We start from the raw sequence: 20,991 nt of genomic DNA, 5'->3' as shown, positions 1-20,991 counted from the left end.
TCCTAGTCTAAAACCTGCACAGCATGTTACTGTACTGAACATGGCAGGCAACTGTAACAATAGTATTTGTGTAATGAGTTGTGCTACAACTTTAAGACAGCTATGACATTGATGGGCCATAGGAATTTTATGGGACAACCATCATATATGCAGTCTGTTATTGACCAAAACGTAATGTAGCACATGACTGTACTATAGTTTATAAATAAAAATTCCACGCCTATGAAGTCATTCAGTGAAAAAATATCTTATTAGGCAAGGAAAAAATCTTTTTTCAGTTCTCAAGTAATAGATTTACCCCTAACAAGTCGTAACTAATCGAGACCTCATCTGTTTTTCATCTTTCTGTAAGAATGTAAAGTAAATCCAGCCCCTCATCTAGCTCTAAAACTACAAGTATTACAGAACATAAATTACTAAGAGATCGATGAGACAAGTCCGGTTAAGAGAACTCTTGAGAAATATATGCAAAGATTCAGGTGAAATAGAGACAAAACTTAGAGCATGAACATCAGATAATTACATAACCTTAGAAGTCATTTGGGGAAAAAAAAAGTCATTTGATGTCCAATTTTCTCCTCACTCTACAATATCCCCAATATGCAACCTCCTAATCCCTCCAGCAACAAGAAATTCTCTACTTCACAAAGCCCATCAAATCCAATTAAATCTTTGAGGAATCAAAAAAAAAGAGATACACAAATAAATGAATATGTCTTTAAAAATCTAAAACCAGGAGTTTTCTAGAAATTTAGCCAATTAGAAAGAATTCGTGTACTCTTAAAGGCCTTTTTTATATTGTGTCATTTTTGTTTTTTGCTTTTTACTTCGTATTTTGTCCCAACAGCTTGTAAACCAGACTCACTAGAAATCTACACACAAGTAGGTTTCCAAGTGTATATCCCATTACATGAGAGCTAAAATATATTTGAGTAAAAGGAAATAACTATTTTAAAATAACTAATTTAAGTCTTTTAAATTATAGAGGACTATTTTGAAAATAAGTTAAATTGCTCGTCTTAGGGGTAAAACAGATACTGAGGTAACTAAAATTGTACAATGAAAAATGCAAACTGCCTAACAAGTATCTTCATAAGAAATAGAAAATAATTTTTAAAAAAATACGTATTAAGGTTTTAACAACATATCTTTTGCAAAGAAGTTAAATAGCACCAGGCTTATTAATCATTGAAATTCATTTGATGAAAATATTAAGACATTTACATTTAAGAAATACTTTTGAAGTACCAAGCACTATGAAAAGATCTAGAGGTACAAAGATAAATTTAAAAATTTATTATCTAAGTAACTACTACAAAACTATTCCATTCTGACCATTTTTCTTTCAAGTACACAAAAACCATTAAAAATATTTTAAAGACTATATATGTGAAAAAGATACTTTATAATACAAAAATTAAATATACTAGATTAGTTCAGCTAGGTCAGTATGAGGAAAAAAGCTTTAGTTTCCTTTTCTATTAATTCACAAACAAACAAAAAAAAAAACCTCTGATTTTTCAACTCCCAAATGATTTTTCAGTTTAAAATGAACCAATTAAAATGGAAACAAGGTTGTATACCTGAAGGGGCCTAAGTGATCAATTCTATTACTGTTTTTTTTTTAATTCTATTACTTCTAAGGAACTATAAGGTTTTTTAAATTCACCAATTCACCCGAACTTCTTTTAATTATCAACATTAATGAACAATCTAACAATATCTACTCATGATCTATATAAATGTTCATTTACTTTGAAACATTTATTCCTCTTCTACAAATTTCAATGGAGAAAGATAACATAGAAGCATTTTAATAGCAAAAAGAAAAAAAAACAAAAAAATTTTATTCAAATATAATTTATCTCCTCATACATTGAAAACTATAAAACATTAATGAAAGACATTAAGGAAGATTTAAATAAATGGAAAGACACTCCACCATATTCATGGACTGAATAACTCAATATTCCTCCATTGTGATCTAGAGATTCAACACCTCCCCATCAAAATCCCAGCCTGCTTTTTTTTTACAGAAAATGACAAGCTGATCCTATAACTCATATGGAAATGCAAAAGACCAAGAATAGCCAAAACAATATTGAAAAAGAACAAAGAATATATATTCCTATTTCAACACTTACTACAAAGCTACAGTAATCAAGACAGTTTGATAGTGGTATAAAAATAGACACGTAGATAAACAGAAAAGAATTAAGAGTCCAGATAAATCTTTACACTTATGGTCAACTGATTTTTGACAATGGTGCCAAGGCAATCCAATGAAAAAGAATATCCTTTTCAGCAAACAGTGAGACAATTGGATATCCACATACAGAGTAATGAATTTAGACTCCTAACTTACCATTCTCTCACAGCATACAAAAATTAACTTAAAATGGATCATAGGCCTAAATTTAAGATGGAAAACTATAACATCTTGAACACAAGATGTAAATATTCTAAAATTAGATTGTGGTAAAGCTTGCAGAACTCTGTAAACTTACTAAAAATCACTGAATTGTACATTTAAAACAAATGAATATCATGGTCATAAATGACACCTCAATAAAAGTGTTTAAAAACTAGTCACTTGTAAAAATCACAATGGAGGTTAAATATATTCCAAGAAATACACAGTATATTGCAGAACCTATACTAATAATAGCTATGTAGAAATTTTAAAAAATGTATAAGGTTGAATACAATGACTATCTAAAATTACAAACAGAAAATAGTTATAATAGCAATTAATGTGTCACACATTATTTTATGTGCTTTACAAGTATTTACTCATTTAATCCTCACTACGATGTACTTCCCCCCACTATACAGATGGGAAAACTAAGACACTAAGAAGCTAAAAATAACTTGTTTAAGATCACAAGAGAGCGTTGAGATAATGAATATTTTTTTCCTCTTTACACAAGCATCTTTAACAAAATAATGGACATCACTGATTGCCTAGCCAGCATCCATCCGACCTTTCAATGTCCTACTCAGATTTTTTTTCTATATCCACCTCTCCCCATACAGCTCATGTACTTCGGAGAAAACCAACTCAGGTTTAGCAGTTGGCCCTGGTTTGCTTAAGACAATCAGCACATTTCAATGGCAGTCACTGGTTCAGCGGTCCAGTCAGGACTCTTGTTTGGAGTATTGGAACAGCAAGGCTCTCTCTCCAAGAGATATGAACAGAAATACATATGGCCCCAACTGCCACTGGCAGCCATCCTACAACCATGACAGGAACAGCAACAGATTGAAGCTGACATCATAAAAAGAAGAACAGAAACGGAAAGTGGTCTTTAATATTACTGTTACTGTAAGTCTTGCCTTACCTTTGGACTTCCATATAAATGAACTTCTAAATATTTTTTTACTGTGTTTAAAACCAGTTCAAGTATTTTACTGCTTGTAAAATGAAGTACAAACTGGTATGTGGGGAAGTCCATTAACAAGTATATTTCTAGAATGGATTACTCTTAATCTTTAAACTTATGATGGTAGGTATTAAGAATAATTCTAGATACACACATCACAATAAAAACATGTTCAATGGTTATCTTTTTAATTAAGCTTCATATAAAATCTTGAAAACTACCTGTGATTTTATGTCACATACAATACTTTTAATATTTTGACATTTTAAAATGTTATTTTTTAAGATCTAGATTTCCTGAGAAATCAAAAGCTATTACACCATTGAGCCCATGTTACTGTAGACAACAATCAGCTAGAATGGACTAGCCGCTGTTCCTTTAAGTCTACAAGTACACTCTTTGCACAGTCAATACAAACGGAGCCTTTGTGTCATGTGTTCAACTCCTACAGGAATTAAGATGTTGCATCATTAATATTTAGCAGCACTACAGCAAATCCCATATAATGAGTACAGTAGTTCCCGCATATCTATGGAGAATATGTCCCAAGACCCCCGGTTGGATGGCTGAAACAAGGACAGTACCAAACCCTGCATATGCTATTTTTTCCCTATACTACTTTTTTTAAACTACTTTTGCACTCTGAGGCCATTATTAAGTAAAATAAAATACACAAGTATTGCAATACTGTGACTAATTACTGAGACACCTACTTAAGTGACTAACAGTGGGAGAGGAGGTTAAAACTTATGTATTGTTTATTTCCAGAATTTTCCATCCTTTTCGGACTATAACTGACTGCAGATACTGAAATTGCAGAAAGCCAGACTGTGGATAAGGGAGGACTACTGTAATGAAAAAATTATATTCCATCTTTTAAGCTTCAACATTTTAATTAAAATATTATAAACAACAAAAAAAATTTTCATGAAAACATGTATTTGCCACCAGACCATGGGAAACAGTATTCTTGAATTAAATAGCATTGAGTACCTTTAAATACCTGATGGAAGCCTTAAACTCAGAATCATGCTCCTGAAAACATGCCAATACATTAATTATTCAGGGTCCAAAGGATTGACAAATAATTTCAGCATACAGATGAAGACAAAATCAAATGGATTTAAATTGCTACTAGAAAAATATAAAAGTGGACCAAAAGTTTGAAACTCTTGAAGACCTTAAAAATGTGTACTATTATTCAAAACTTATCTATAAAAAAGATTTACACAACACATTACAAGAAAGGTGGTCAATTTCAATGGAATTTATAACAGTAAGGTCAAGCTATATTAGCAAAGTTGGTAGGCAGAACTTTGTAAAAACAACCTCTGGAGTTATATAGCTTTACCACTAATTTGGACAATTCTGGACAATGGGAGGTTATTTAACAGTACAGACTTTATTGTTTAAAGTAGCTAACATGAAATCAGCAAAACATAATCTATTTTAATAAAATGCCTGAAAAATGGGAAAAAGTTGTGATAGCTATAAATAACACTTTGAATTTACTAATGAAAAATCCAGTAAAGACAGGATAAAAGAGGAGCACATATAGGAAATTCAGTAATATTTGTAATATACTAGTTAAGTGACATAAAAGGTTCAAAGGGCTTATCTGTCACATTTCATTAGTCATGTTACATATTCGTTTGCCTGTATCCTATTTTTCACAATTTTAGAAATTTTAATCCAATGTACTTACTAAAAAAAGTTAATGATCAACTTTCTGCAACCACATTCTGAGTGAAAAAACTGACTGAAGGACCATTTCTTTCATGTTTAAGGTCTTTTTAAAGCAGTTTTTTTAAAGCTATTTGAATGTTAAATAAGAAATAAAATGTACTGCTGGAGATTTCACAATTAATATTTAACAGGATCAATGATTGTTGTGTCCTTACATTGGGGAAAGCTATGCATAAACTATAAATATCTGCTTAGGGGATCAAACAATTCTATACCAACTCAAGAGGCAGATACAGTCCTGGAAAGGTTGCCATTCTCAGAATCATCAAATTGTAGACAATCTATTTACCTATCAGTGTCACAGTTTCCTTATCTATAAAATGAGATACAAGTATACCCAGGAGACATGTGAGTTCCAGACCACCACAATAAAGCAAGTATCACAATAAAGTGGGTCGTAATCTTTTTGCAGGTAGAGGATTTTGCCTTTGATTTGTTAAAAGGCAACACCTGTGAAGCACAATAAAGCAAAGCAGGATAACATGAGGTATGCCTGTATACATATTAAAGAGTTGTTGAAAGAATTTTAAAACTTATGTAAAACACTAAGTAGCAGTAACTTTTTAAAAATTGTTTATTACTTAATGCATTTCCTTGAGTAGATTAAAGGCTAGGGCAGACAACTATCAATTAGGAAATATTTAGGTGCAATTGTACTAACATTGACATGGACTAGTTTACCAGATTCCCAATATTTCAGCTCCCAAAAGACTGGCCAAGACCCTAGGTATCCATGAAGGAATGTAAAAAGTATCCTAAGGGAGGATGAAAAGAGAGGAACTAATATAACCCTCTCAGCAACTTTCTGTGCTATACATAGGAAGAGAATGACGGTGATAAGGAGGTGTAACTGAGCAGATTTTTCCCCTCCTTCTTCCTGAACTATTATCTTGCAAACGTGTATCTATGAAGGACTTATCCAATAACCTTAAAACCTCTACCAGGACTACATTCTGGGCAGCACACAAGCAAACAATTACTAAAGAATTTGGATTTTCCCTAATGATAAAATGCAAATGAAACTGCCACACAAGACATTCTAAAGAACAGAGTTTCAATCCTCCTGCCAGAGGAATGTTGTATTTCACACACAAACAACTAATTGCAGACTCTATCACTACTGAAGATTTGTTTAACATCCAAAGTACATAAGGTTTAGAAAAAGAAAATCAAAAAGGAAAGTTTTCAAGTCTATTCTGAGGTAAAAGGATACATCAACTTACCATTTACTTCCTTGAGGCTCACAAATTTTTAAAGTCCCGGGACACACAAGATCCCCAAAATGTTGACAATTGTTGAAGCTGGATGATGGATACCAGGGTTCTTTATTCTATTCTATTTTTCTGTATGTTTTAACATTTCCATAATGTATAGTTTAAAAATATACATGTGAACGTGTCTGTAGGTATTCATATATGAGCTCCTAACACAACAAACTGGTAGAGAAATACAATATTCAAAGTTTTCATATTCCCAAAGAAAGTGAATTACTCATCTAGCCACTTTCTCATTCTAGAAGTTGTATCACAGGTGACCAGACTATTAGTAAACGTGTAGTGAAGGAAATAATTAACTGCCTGGAATAAAATGAGCCTAACCTTGAAAACAGAGGCAACAGGGAAAGATAGTAAATAATTATTACTACTACACTCACTGTCTGTTCCATTATGTTATCTGCTAACACAGCTGAGTAGGTGAAAGAGGGGAAAGTATTTTTAAGGCCAAATTTACTTTTTAAAGGTTGATGGGCAACTGAGGTTGGAATAAAGAAATCTATAGAGTTCCCATTAGAAATGATAACCATTTATAAGAATGGAATAGGGAAAAAGGAAAGTACTGAATATTCATCTTTTAAAAATAACATTCAAACAAAAAAATAACAAAACAAATAAATAAAAATAATATTCACAGCTCATAGTAGTATAACCAGTAACTTTAAATGATCAACTATGCATTACTGCTGGACATGAATTTACAAAAGAAATAAAGATTATATATGCCACAATCCTCTTTTCAAATTGTCATCCAATTTTCAGAAGATATAATCCTAAATTCATTTCAAAATTTAACATATGCTAGTTATGACTAAAAATAAAACTAGTCAAAATTTAAAATAAATACTAACTTTACAGCAAATTAATCTTTCATCAGTCCTATGGACAAAACTTTTGTGTTCAAAACTTAGAACAAACTATAACTGAGGCAGCCTCAAGAGAGTGGGTAAGGCCCCCATTTACATTATTTCTCAAGTCCCAAAAATGTTCACACAAGAACTTATTTAAAATGTCAAAGAGAAATGAAAACTTATACATTCCAAGGAAAAAAATTATAGAAAACTCCTCCACTGAACTCAACATATTTCCATAGCGGCAATTATTTTCTTAGCACAAAAGTGATCTGTTCACTTTCACAAAAGCTAGACCATCTTAGTTTACATAATTCCCCACTGAAAAACACAAAAACCTGTTTCATTTAGATCAGTAGAATTTTGTGTTTCTACCCATGGAAAAAGCCATGGCCAGACTGAGTAAACCACATGGCTTCCTCTTTAAGGTCTTGTTCCTCAACTCATTAAGAATATATGCTTATAAAATAGATATCTACTTACCAGGTTAAAGACAGTTTCTACAATATCCCTATTGGATACTTCTCCAACTTCAACCAACCCCGTCAATACGGCAAATTTCATTCTGATGCCCCTGATGGGGAGTCCTGGTTTCAGTGACAATGCACCCTCTTCAACAGAGGTTTCTTCTCCTTTCCCTTCACCTCCCCCGTCATCACCTGTTGGTGGCGGGGAAAGGACATTATTGTCTTCACTAGCCATTGCTAGTTCACAGGAAACTGTAAGTCACTGTGGGACAGCAATCGCTGCACTAGTATTAAGCACACGCAACGCAAAACGAAAAAGGTCACTCTCTCAAGTTGTGGAGAACCCCCAAAAGCAGTTGAAGTGGAAAGTCCTTGGCGTCGCCCTCCTCCTCTTGAATATTTGTCCAATCTCTCTCCCCGAGGCTGACAACAACGCCAAACCCTATTGGAAGATTAGGTAAATGTTAAATAAGCTAGGTTTTGTTTCAGGGTGTTGTGGGGGGGAGAGGGGAATAGTTAATGTCCAACAAGTTACTAATAAGGCCCCACTACCAGCCAGCCACTCGCTTCTCCCCGGCTCAAGGAGCTGGGTTCTGAGTGAAGGTGGGTTCAGGAGGCCCCAGAGCAGGTTCACTCCTCCCCCACTCTCGCAGGTTTAGGCGCAGGGTAACCTCTCCTCACAGGTGCACGGAAAGAGAAACTGTAGCTGGGAAAGGAGGGGTAAGAGAAAAGGAGGGGGTCCTCGAGCTACCTTATAGAGGTAGAAAGTTACTCCTCACCCAGATATTCCGGACTCGTCCTCACCTCCCGCCAGGGAGCAGCGAGAAGGAGGTGGCGGCGGAGATCCAGGGCAGGAAAAGGCGGGGGAAGTGGGCGGTGATTATTCTCAAGCTAGGGTCAGGAGGAGGAGTGGAGCACCTCTCAGGCACCTGAGGTTCAACGGGGAGAGGGCAGGTGTGTTGTGGTCAGAAGGGAGGGTATACCCGGCGGAGACGGCGAAGAGAGGAGGAAAGAGAGAAAGAGGTCAGTGCACCTGGTCGCAGCCTCCAAGTTTCCCTAGTCCGCTCCCCGGGAGTCCGAGGCTGCACAGAACTCCATGGCTTCCTAGTCTGCCCCACCCCTGCGCTCAGCCTTTGCAAAAACAGCCGCCGCTGACTCTACGGACGCCGCGACTAAGTCTGCTGGAGGTGGTGAGGATGCTACTGGCACGGCTCGCGCAGCTGCCCCTGTACCCACTGAAGCTGCTCCCCGCCGCCATGACAGCGCCGAGGACTGCCGGGCGCGGCGTGCGCGTGCGCGAGCGAAGGCGGAGGCAACAACGCAGTGGGGTGGGGGCGCGCGGGCGGCCTAGGGGGTCTGGGGGCGGGGGCGCTGAGCGCCTACTTGCTGGCAGACCCGCGGACGAGGGCGGGACCCAAGTGAGCGCGCTGCTCAAGTAGCACCAGGTGTGGTCGTGTCCCGGCGAGGAAAGATCTTTCCTTCCAGGAGCCAACTGTTCCCCTGCCTCCCACCCCCCCGACCTGGAAGGTGCTTTGGCAAGTGATGAATTGGTGATTCTGACGCTCCTGCTGTTACTGTAGGGTTTCTGGGCGCCGAGGGAATCCGCCCTATATTACCAAGGTGTTTTCTTGCACTTGGAGGACACCTGAGAGACCGCTACGAGCTAGAGAGGTGGCAGCGCTGGAGCCAGCGAGGCTGCTGTCCTTGTCTAAGGGGAGCAGAGCCCTCGCCGACGACTGCTGTCAGCTGCTGCCCGCCCGCCGCGTTCGGCGGACTTGGAAAGCGATTTCCACTGGGATGCCTCGGCAGCTGCTACCATTTAAAAGGGGGTGGGCAGGGGCTTGTGTCCACGAGGAATGGGAAAGATTCCTTGCTTTGCAGCTGCCGCCCCACCAAACCTCTCCCACATTCTAAGGAAGGGAGGATTCCTGAAACAGCTGCTCCAAACTGCGTGGAGGCGGGGTTCATTTTGCCTAGAGATCTCTGAAGGGTTTTTTCCCTCTCATAATTTCCCATTGTAAAAATTAGGTTCGCCTCATTCTCAGGTTAATTTAAAAGGTAAATTAGGATTTAAACCAGCACATATCATCATAATCTGTGTCCTTCCCTTCCACAATTAACCTTAAAACATTCTTCCTGAAGCATTAGTAAAAACCAAATAGAGGGAAGTGGTTTTTCATTTCTTATGGTACTATTTGAAGTTATAAACCTTTAAAAAAATGTTTGTTTCATTTTAGTTAAATGGGACGTTGGACAAGTCACTTAAACTCATATTTTTTTTATCTGTAAAATAAAAGCACTTCGTAAATTGGAAAAAATAATAATAATAATATTTAAAGTACTCGTAGTTCCCTGAAATGAAAGTGAAACAAAAAGTGGGATCAAGCAAGTTAGGAAGTACTGTGAAGAAGTTAGAAGAAAAAACTGTATTGCATTGAGAGATGGAAAAGTTTCCTAGAGAAGGTTATTTGAGATGGACTTGAAAAGCAAACTGAATTTTAACTTATCACATGGAAATTTGGGAGGAGAGAGGCAACCTGAAAAAAGACAAATACAAGAGTGCCTTCTGTAGAAAGTGTTACATCTTTAAAATACTAAAATGAATTCAGCTGCACCAAATCTCATGTGGTTGCAAATGTTTGTTAAAGATTTGTTTTCCTTAAATGTGTTTAAAGACTCAAAAGATGAGGCAGGTTTTTCTCATGATCTGAATTGGTGACTCATGCATTGCCAGGCTAGGAGGCAACATCAGTGGCTTCCCATTCCTAAAAATCCCTGAAAAAATAAACACCCCAGGTTTATATTTCACATGATTACATGATTAAGTTTGGAATAAGAGGGACTGTAGTGTGCCTGCAGGAGAGAGACAACTTTCATTTGACCTTCAACACATCTATGGGGAGGGAGGGATGGAGGCATTAAACAACGAAAAGATTCTAATAGCATTTTTGCTTCTTCAGATTTGAGCAAATCTGACCATGAGTATATTACTATATCTAGCTCATAACTACCAGTAAAGTGTTTGTTAAATAAATAAATGTCCTATATTACAAAGGAGCTGATGATGATAGTGAAAATGCCCTAAAAACAGTATAGTCACAATCATTCAGTATAAATGATCTAGGGCTAAGGTTTTTGTCCTGGATTTGCAAACTTACTGTTAACACTGTTCTGGTGAAACACAAGGGACATAAAACAATTATACAAATACTTCCCAAATATTGTCAACTACATTTTACAATTTTTCAGAATTATTCAACATTCTGCTTTACTTTGCCCCTGGGTACAGTAAAATGTTGGCAAAAATTGGAGGTTCACTGCAGAAGGAAACAAGGAAGGTAGAAGGGAAATTTGACTTCTAGCCAAGCCACAGTTAAAATATGATAGCTGTGTGTTATTGTTTAGATGTAAAAAATAGAACTGTGAAAATGCTTCAGGGTGCACTATCAACTATCAAGCTCCTTCATGGCACAATACTTTGAACATCGTAGGTTCTCAAAACATACCATTTGAATTGCATTAAAACTCTATAAAGTTAATTTCAATTTTTCTTGCCCCAAAACCCTTGCTTGAGTCTATGCTACAATCAGAGGAAGTAAGTTCTTGGTATATATAGTGATCTTAAAATGGAAAACACTTTTACCATTTGTTAAAATTTGTTGATATTTCTTGGTACTATAATGGAAGTTTTCTAATAAAAAGTCTTCATATGAACTATCAGCAGGTGCATTTATAGGACTGCCTTACTTGTATAGCTCTATCATACACTCAACTACTATACAAAAAGTAAAGCGGGGGGAAAAGAGGAAAAGGAAGCCTCCTGTAAAGCCAGGCTCAAGTTTTCTATGACTCTAATTTGTATCTCTCTGACATCACCATCTTGACAAAATTAAGGACTAAAAGGCTTTCATAATTTTACTTGTCTTTAGCATATATTAGGGGAAAAAAACCAAAACGCTGGATCTGAACAGGAAGACTTGTGCATAACTCAGAGGAACTCAAGCAAAGTGAATGCACTTTCATGGTGAAATTGAGATTATTCATCTACAAACCTTTATCTATAACAAAGAAAAGAACATTTTGATAACAAAAGTAGAATGAGATTTTTTTTCTACTAGAAAGAACACCTAATCCACCCAATCGTAACTTCTTAACATTTTGCTGGGATATGGATTAAATGATTAAACTTACATGATATGCTATGCACCTCAATGTATATTCCTGAATGTGGAGTTTTCTTCAGATTGTTATTTAGCATAATTTATAGGCTGGAAATTCGTGGCCCTGGCTTGCAGCACCCTCCTTCTTAGAAAGTCAAACATTTTTTTTACTATTCATTAAATTTTACTAATGTTGAATAAAACTTCAAAGGTTAGTAACCTTTATGAATAACATTTTTATTGGGCATTAGACTCTGGAAATAATTAGAATTTAAGAGGAAAAGACATTGCCTACTCTTACAGTTGGAAACACAAAAGTTTAAAAGTTCATGTGACTGTTCAATATGTATAAGTTAAAAATGATCCTTACCCAATTATATTTTGCACACTTTTAAATTTTTTTCTTGTTTATGTCACACAAAGGGTAGAGACTTTGAAAAAGGTAACTTTACTTTCAGCAAGTTTGTTACCCAAGACATAAAATATTAATGCAGTATTTCATGTAGTTGACTTGGACAGAGTAGATTGGTTCATTCGTCTTTTCTGTTTTCCCATCTCTATTTTGTTCTTTAGTGTGTGAACAGCCCATTTACAGTGTTCTCTTATGATGGTAATTGTTCATGAGACTTTAATGAAATGTACCATCACCCCATCCCACCTTTGCAATCTATATAAGTGCATATCCCTAGAATGACTGTTGGCATTGTCAGCTAAATTGTGAATTGCTTATCCATGTGCGGTCTCTGAGAAGTCAGTGTGTCCCCTGAAAGTGGTAAGTTATCATTTCAGTCATCAAGATAGAAGTGGGAGTTCACATAAGAAATGAGACACCAGGAAATTGACTTGAAACAGACAGAAAAAAACTACATTTTCTAGCCCTCACTTTCTGGGGTTTGAACTTTGAATTGTTTGTTAGTAATCTAAATTGACAGAGAAAGATGATTTCTATAATGTAGAAGCTGGGGGGCAAGGGGTGGAAGAATTGGGGAGATGTTTATGAGTACAAACTTGCAACTAGTAGATAAATAAGACCTGGAGATCTAACGTACAGCATAGTAATGTAGTCAACAGTACTGTACTATAAACTTTGAAATTGCCAGGAGACTAGATATTAATTGTTCTCACTACAAAAAAAAAATGATAATTATGTGACATGGTACAGGCGTTAGCTAAATGCTACAATCTTATTGTAATGTATGAATACATCAAATCAATTGGTTGTATACCTTAAACTTATACAAAGTTATATGTTAATTATATCTCAATTAAAAGAAAAGGAAAAAGAAGTTTCCTGGAGAAGGGGATGCCCTGAGTCTTGAAGGACAAAAAAAAGTATGACTCAAGAAAAGGAGAAAAAGGTGTTCAAACCAAGACAGCAAAGTGCAAAGACTTAGTGGTGAGAAACAGCATGGGTTCCGGGGCCTGTGGGACATCAAAAGGGAAATGTTCAATGAATAGTCACAGCTGGAGTTGGAGATAGAAATGTGGTGTCATCCACTAGAAAGATCATCAAGGAAAGTGTGTAACATTAAAAGAGGAAAATGACTACAGACTGTGGAGCTTGTGGTATGTAGCAGAATACCCCCGTCCCTGGCCCCAAAGATATCCACATCCCAATCCCTGGTACCTGTAAATAAATTATCTCACATAGAAAAAGGACTTTGCAGATGATTAAGTCAATATCTTAACATGAGATATTAACCTGGATTACATAGATGGGTCCAGTGTAATCACAAGGGTCCTTATAAATGAGAGAGGCAGAAAGGCTAGTCAGTGAGAGAACTGAATGTGATACACTGATGGCTTTGAAGATATAGGAAGAGGCCATAGGCCAGGGAGTTCAGAAAGCCTCTAGAAGCTGGAAAAGGTAACAAAACAGTTTCTCACCTCCTCGCCAGAAGAAATACAACCCTGCCAATACTTTGAGGTTAGCCCAGTGAAACCTATTTTGGACTTCTGACTTCAAAACTATAAGATAATAAATCTGTATTGTTTTAAATCACACGCGCGCACACACACACATACACAGAGAAGAAAATAGGAAAATATAGAGCTAGCTTTATCATACATGCAGCTAGCCTCAAATATAGAAAATGACATCTTGGAGCTGTAATTCTCTAATTCTGTGAGCCTTAACTTGGCCACGCTTTAGAATCACTTGGAAGCTTTTATAAATCCCCATGCCCAGGCCAATTAAATCAGAATCTTTAGTAGGACCCAGGCATCAGTATTTTTTACAGCTCCCAGGTGATCCTAGATGTGGAGCCAAGGTTTATAACCACTGAACTAATTTATTTTTACATGATTTCATAATACTCCTTTGATGGCATATATATAATAACAAGGTTGATGTTAATTAAAGTAACTTGTATAAAGATTTTAGTATCACTCATTGAGATTATTGGAAACAACCTAGAGTGTTCCTAAACCTGGACAATCTGAACCATATATTTCTATTCCAAAAGCTGTCTTCTAAATTAGATGAGAGAAGAACTGAGAGTTCTGTATAATAAAAAGAAAACAAGACAGTTGCTGGATTTCATGTTAAAGGCAACACAGAAATAGTGTCAACTTAAAATGATTTATTTCTAAAGTAAAATGTGGTAAACAAGAAATTACCATTAGGAAAATGTACTCTAATTTCCAGGATCTAAGTGAGATTACTGGAAGTTCTATGATCAGCAACTACGAAAGAAATAGCTGGGGAAAATTATTTTATGTTGTATAGTAAAATTAGAAAGTCTTTATTCCTCTGCTAAATCCAATTTGTTTTAATGGAAGATTGTTAGACATTTTAACTTTGTGTTTAAGCTTCTTTCAGATCAGGACCAGACCAATGTCAAGATATATGAAACACTCACACTCATCTGGACATTCAGAAATGCAAAGGACACTTTATAGTCACATGCTGGTTTGCACTCATACTTTAGCAAGGACACCAAACACACATCTTTAAACACCTGAAAACAACCGGATGCTCAAGAAATTTTCACACATGCACACACATGCAGATATTCACGCACTTTCACCTGCCTGGATATCCACACGCCCACATCTCTCTCTCCCTCCCTCACTCACATACAAACACACATACAAACACGCGCGCGCGCGCACACACACACACACACACACACTCACAGAGAAAAGAAAAAAATGTATTTTGCTTATGTCATTTCAACGGCTTGAGAAAAATCTAATATAGAAAGTAACACATGGCAGTACTGATCTAGTTCTAGTTCTGTGAGTCATAGTCGTAGATGCTTAGAAGGCAAAAAAAAAAAATAGAAAAAGAAAAAGTAAAAAACACTACTGAATTGACATTCTGGAAAAATTAGTTAAGACTAACTTAAGTGGAAACAAGTTTGGTAAGCCACCTCCAGACTATAATACACATTTATTTCAGTCTTTCTGTTTTATTCTTTACAGATGAATGAGAATTAAGAATAAAATATAATTTATCTTTCTTTCAACTCTCCCTCAACTATTTTTAACCAGGTGTTGGTGTACAAAGTGAGCAGAAAAGTAAGCAAATAAATTTGCTGGGTTTTTTTTCTTGAAGTTCCCAAATAGTTGACCACTAGGAAATCAAAGCAAATTCAATTTTTCTTAGTATTAATAATTCTAAATTCTAATAATTCAGACAAGCTAGGTAAATTTTACCTTTTCAATAGGATGAAAGAAGACCAGAGCCTTATCCTCTGAGTTTGCTTCCAAATCCAAAGATTAGTACAACTGGCTGTGTGTGAAGAACAGACGGTGGCCAGGCAAGAATGAAAGCAGAGAGACCATTTAGAAGAACACTTAAATAGCTTACAGAAAATGGAGGCTGAAAGGGAAAGAAAAAGATTCAAGAGATATTTTGAAAATAGAACCAACAGGATTTGCTAATGTATTGGATGTGAAAAGGTAAAGATAAAGAGAAGAGAAGAATGAAAGATGGCTTCTAGATTTTTGACTTGAGCAGTTGGTGGATATTCTATTGATTGAGATGGAGATGACTGGAGTTGGGCTGGGGGAACTGTGAAATCAAGAAGTTGCCTCGCTTCCTTGTTACTGACTTGGCTCCTGAATTTATTTTAATTTTGTTTTTCCTCTGTGGTAGATGATAAAGACGAGACTTGAAGCTCAATCTGGGGCTCTTTAGAATGTAAAGGGAGGTGAGGAGAAGAGAAAAGAACTAGCAAAGGAGACTGAGAAAGGGGAGACCAATGACATAGATGGAAAATAGAAGTGGGGCGTTACAGTAGCCAAAGGAGGAAAGTGACTCAAGAAGGAGGAAAATGATCAGGATGTGACTGTGCTTACTCATGATGCTGGTTAATAAGATATCGGTTAATGGAAAACTATGAGACATATCTGTACTGCTGGCTGTACCTGTGAAAGAAACTGCACTTGTTTTATAGCTACATTCATATGTTCAATTCTCTCCACTTTTCCTTCTTCACAAAATTTCTATTATCTGTCAAAAAACTGATGATGATGTATTCGTTATCGATCTTATTATATTTATCTTTTCTACTTTAAATAACATTGAAGGGTCTTAGATAATTAGAAAAATAATAAATGTTAATTGTAGAAAGTTTGGAAAATGTAGAAAAGTTCAAAAATAAAAAAATGTATATACACGTAATTGCAATACCCAGAGATTCCATCTCTAACATTTGGTGTATGTACACATTCCCACTAAATAAATGTGCATTACAAAATGACGATTATGCTAAACATACTGCTTGTAGCTTTTTTTTTTTCCACTTAGAAATACATCATTAACATTTCCCATGTCACTAAATAGTCTTTGAAACATGACCTTAATAACTTTATTTATTACATTATTGACTAGACCATAATTTAACAAACCTTTTCTGGTTTAAATTCAAGTTGTTTCCAATGTTTTGCTATTATAAACATCATAAAATTGTGTACTAGTTAAGAGCATAGGCTTTGACACCTAACATATCTGGCTTAGATTCTACTTCTATGACTTAATGGGTATGTGCTTTTGAGAAATTATTGAACAAATTATTGAGGTTTCAGTTTCCTCATCTATAAAATGACCATAATAATAGTATCCTTGGTAAGGATTACAGATAAAATACTTAGCATGGCACCCAAAAACCATTAGTGCTTAATAAATCTAAGACAGTACTATAATAATTAAAGTATATGTTATTAAATGACTGTATTTTTAATTTTTTAAAAAAATATAAAAGCTTTTCTGATCAATTAAGCTATTTACTGTTCTATTTGCCAGCTAGTCTGGTTAGTGTTTGGGGCATCCATATAATCTTTGATTCAGTCACAAATTCCAAGAATGGACCAAAAGGAGTAATTCTGACAATGGTTTCTTCTTTGCTCACTCAGACTATTAAGAATCCATGAATCAAAACAATTTATTTTCTCAGAATCAGAATTTCAGATACGATTCTTCCAGATCACAAAAAAGTACTAGTATTTGTTAAAATATATCAAAAAGAATCTAAAAATAAACACAACAAACTGATATAAACTCCTGCTTTGCCTGATCAGTTCCCACTGCCACCTACTTCACTTCTGCCACTTTTTTTTTTTTTTTTCTTTTGTAGGTAGTGAAAAGAGAGAAGGCTAAGCAAAGTTCACGTGGCTTCTAGGAAGACTACTGAATTCCATCCTGCCTAATATAACACTCTCATCATCCTACACATTCCTCTAGCACACACCAGCTCCTGTGTCAACAGAGAATTATTCTGAATTGCTTTGTAATAAAATGAGTTCTCGCTTACATCTTGGTCACCTTTTTATCACTGAAAATCCTTCAGGGTTCCTACATGTGAGCTATTTGAATCAAAACTTTTGGCCAGAAGATTTTTTTGGACAAATGCATAAGCAGCCAGATACCCTCTCCACTCTCCTGCAAAAACCTCTATTTTGTGGACTGTGAGTAGTCTACTGTGATATCTTTCTGTCGGATTCCTAGTGTGCCATGGAAAGTAGAGAAAGTACAATTACGATGTTTACATAGCCTTTAATTCTATTTACAAAATCTCTCTCTGGAGTTTCTTTCTTTTTTTTTTCACTGCCACACCTGTTGGTCCAGCTCTAACCATCAACCAAAAAGCACTAAGGTCTGAAGTCAGTTTCTGATGGGGGAAATGGGAGGGGTAGCCATCAAACTGGTTTGACTGCCTGAAGATGACTGATTACCCTAGTTTTAGAAAACAAATGAAACATACAAAATAACATCAGTCTTTGGATTTCCCAACACTGAAATGGAATTTGAGGGCTGCAAACAACTACTAGTACACTTTTCACTTTTTAACCATTTTAGCGTTGCCATGTAGATACAGCTTTAGAGTGCTGCATTGTTCTCATCAGCATTACAGAATCTATTGTACCCTATTGGATTGAAAGAGTTATTATGTCCCCTAGCACCTAAACCAATTGCTGGGTCACTTTGACAAAAAAGAAAATGAGTCTCCTGGGTTAAATATAAGTTACTGAATCAGGGGGCCTGTGAGTCCATTCAAATTAAGTGCCAGCATTTCATTTCCCAATAAAAAAACAAAAGAAGGTGTATACTTAAATAACATTCTGCCTGTAGTTCCCTAAAGAATTCATTTCAAATGAGGAAAGGAGAGTTTAATTCCATTTGAAGTCAATTTCCTACATTCTTATTTAATGCCTCTGAGTTTCAATTTCATCTGGAAAACAGGGCTAATAATACCTACCAAATATGATTGTTTAAGGATCAAGTGACAAAAGGATTACCATTAGATATAGTAATAATTTTTAAAAGGAAGTTTTAATATCTATAATAACCCAATAGCATAGGAGAAAAACAAATTTTCTTTAAAATCACACAAACTTTATAAGTTTTCTTATTAAGTAATGGGGTATTGGTAATAAATGCTCTCATATTTGGAAAGATAGGAATAATTCTTATATTCATGGCAATTTTTAATTGTCCCTTGTTTTCACATCCAAATGCCTATCAACTCCACTTTTTTTGCTTTGAGTTTTAATTACTTGTCTACCAATCTCTTTCCTCCCCAAGAGAGGACATTCTATAAGTCTTACAACATCTAGTATGGTTTTTTGGATATAGCATATTTTCCATAAAAGTTTGTGTTGAAATGAAGGAAGTTGAATGTAGAATCTGCTGTAGGATCTGTCTTTCCCATTGGCTGCTACACCCTGATTGGAGCCCATTTTTCTCCTCTGTAAATGGAAAAGAGACCAGAGGAAGGAGTATAGGTACCATCAGAATGAGTTGGAAAGGAAAGGGTTCCAAAAAAGAAGATTAAATTGCTGAATGCCACAGATAGGTAGAAAGGATGAGGACTGATCAAAGCCTATTGGTTCTTCCAGTGGTTAGGGGTGACCTTCAATAGAACTGTCACAGTTAAGTGATAAAGAAAAGCCAGATTACTGTAGACTTGAAAATGAATGGGTGGTGACAAATGGCTAGAAGAGAGTGTAGATCTTATTTCTGGGAAATGCAGTCCTTCAGAGTTGACCTCTAGTCCAGCATGACACATTAGTGTCCTCCACAATTCTATGCTCCAGTTAAGCCAGCCATATCACAGCTTCCTCTTTACGCACAGTGTTTTACCATCTGCAGGATTTTGTTCTTGGTCTTCTCATCTGATTTGAGTGTCTGGTGTCGACTACTCTGAAATCCTAAGGTCTCTTCCCAATTGCTCCAGCCTAACATGTTCTGTGTTGCCCTAAAGCCAATAACATGTAAGCTGTAACATTCTGATGGCACTTCACACATCCAGCCTAGTGTTAGAGTTAGGTAAATATATGATTTCCCTTATTAATCTGTAAAAAATAAACCAACTTTAACAAATACTAAAACTACTTTTCATATTAAGATACTACCTAGTCAAATGGGTAATAGTTGTGTAGATCCAGACAAGGAACTTTAAGTCAGAAAAATTACATTAAGAAATTTTAGAGTTTCAATTTAATCCAACGACCATTGTGGATGAAAAAGGATTCTATAAAAAGTAACCTCACAGGGTGATCTGATCATAAATTCCTAAGTGGGGTGGTGGGTAGTCATGCCCCTGGCATATAACTGCTTTAGTAAAGGCTTAACTTTGCCTTAAGCAAGCGTTGTCCATTGTCTCTATGCATCTAGGTTAAAACACCTTTAAAATTTTCCCTTTGAGACCCCTCCTAAAGACTACCCTCAAGAGAGCACATAATCTTAACTATGACGCAATCCAATCCGTGCTTTGTTTTGTCTCACCTTCATGTAATTTTCCTTACATTTCCTCCTTAATTTCAAACGCATAAAAGAAACTGCAAAACTGTTATTCTGTGGAATATTTGAGATCTTGCTACCTGGCATATATCGTCAGTTGGCTCAAATAAACTCATAAAAATTCTCTATAGGTTTGGACACTTCTTACATAAACAACATGTATTGAACGCCTTCTATATGCAAAACACTGTACTCTCAAGGAGTTTAAGATTTAATGCAGGAGTTAGCAAACATTTTCTATAAATAATCAAATAGTAAATATTTTTGGATTACGTGTTTTCTGTCAAAATTACTCAACTGCCATAGTAGCAGGAAAGCAGCCATGGACACTACCAGTTAGGGTGGTTGTGTTCCAATAAAACTTTATTTATGAACACTGAAATGTGAATTTCATATAATTTTCACATGTTATGTTACATTATTCTTCTTTCGATTTTTCAATAATCTAAAAATGTAAAAGCCATTTTTAGCTTGTGGGCCTTACATAAACAGGTGGCAGACTAGATTTGGCCTGTGTGCCAAATATTCACACATTCTCAAAATACCAATATTAACTGTCAAAGGGAAAGGTACTTTTACATTCCGACAGACCCCATCTTAAGCAAGTGATCAAATTTAACATCACCAAAACAGCACAAATATTAGGTGTCTCCTGATCTGATGTAATGAGTATATCACTTATATTAATACTATTGCCAAAAATAGGTTTGTAGAAGATGCTATTAGACAAGAGGAGTCTTTAAAAAATATCAATGTTATGAAAGATGAAAAAAATTTAAAAGGTAGGGGACACTGCTGTAAATTAAAGGAGGCTTTAAAAGATTTAAGAAGTGCAATGGATGATCCTTGATTAAATCATGGA

General features: G+C 35.8%; 1 protein-coding gene across 1 annotated transcript in view; it reads right to left on the bottom strand.

The window, feature by feature from the left end:
• The window catches only part of LRBA (LPS responsive beige-like anchor protein), a 558,252-nt gene extending 549,360 nt beyond the window's left edge, over positions 1-8,892 (bottom strand). The window contains exons 1-2 of the mRNA XM_006906268.3: positions 8,755-8,892; positions 7,738-8,163 (exon numbers count right to left, since the gene is read on the bottom strand). Coding sequence (XP_006906330.1) covers positions 7,738-7,956 — 219 coding nt within the window. The 5' untranslated portion in view covers positions 7,957-8,163; positions 8,755-8,892. The remainder of the gene's footprint in view (positions 1-7,737; positions 8,164-8,754) is intronic.
• Between the last annotated feature and the right edge of the window lie 12,099 nt (positions 8,893-20,991).

Source organism: Pteropus alecto, unplaced genomic scaffold (genome assembly GCF_000325575.1).
Source record: "Pteropus alecto unplaced genomic scaffold, ASM32557v1 scaffold50, whole genome shotgun sequence".
NCBI lineage: Eukaryota > Metazoa > Chordata > Mammalia > Chiroptera > Pteropodidae > Pteropus > Pteropus alecto.
This window is presented reverse-complemented; position numbering and strand designations above follow the sequence as displayed.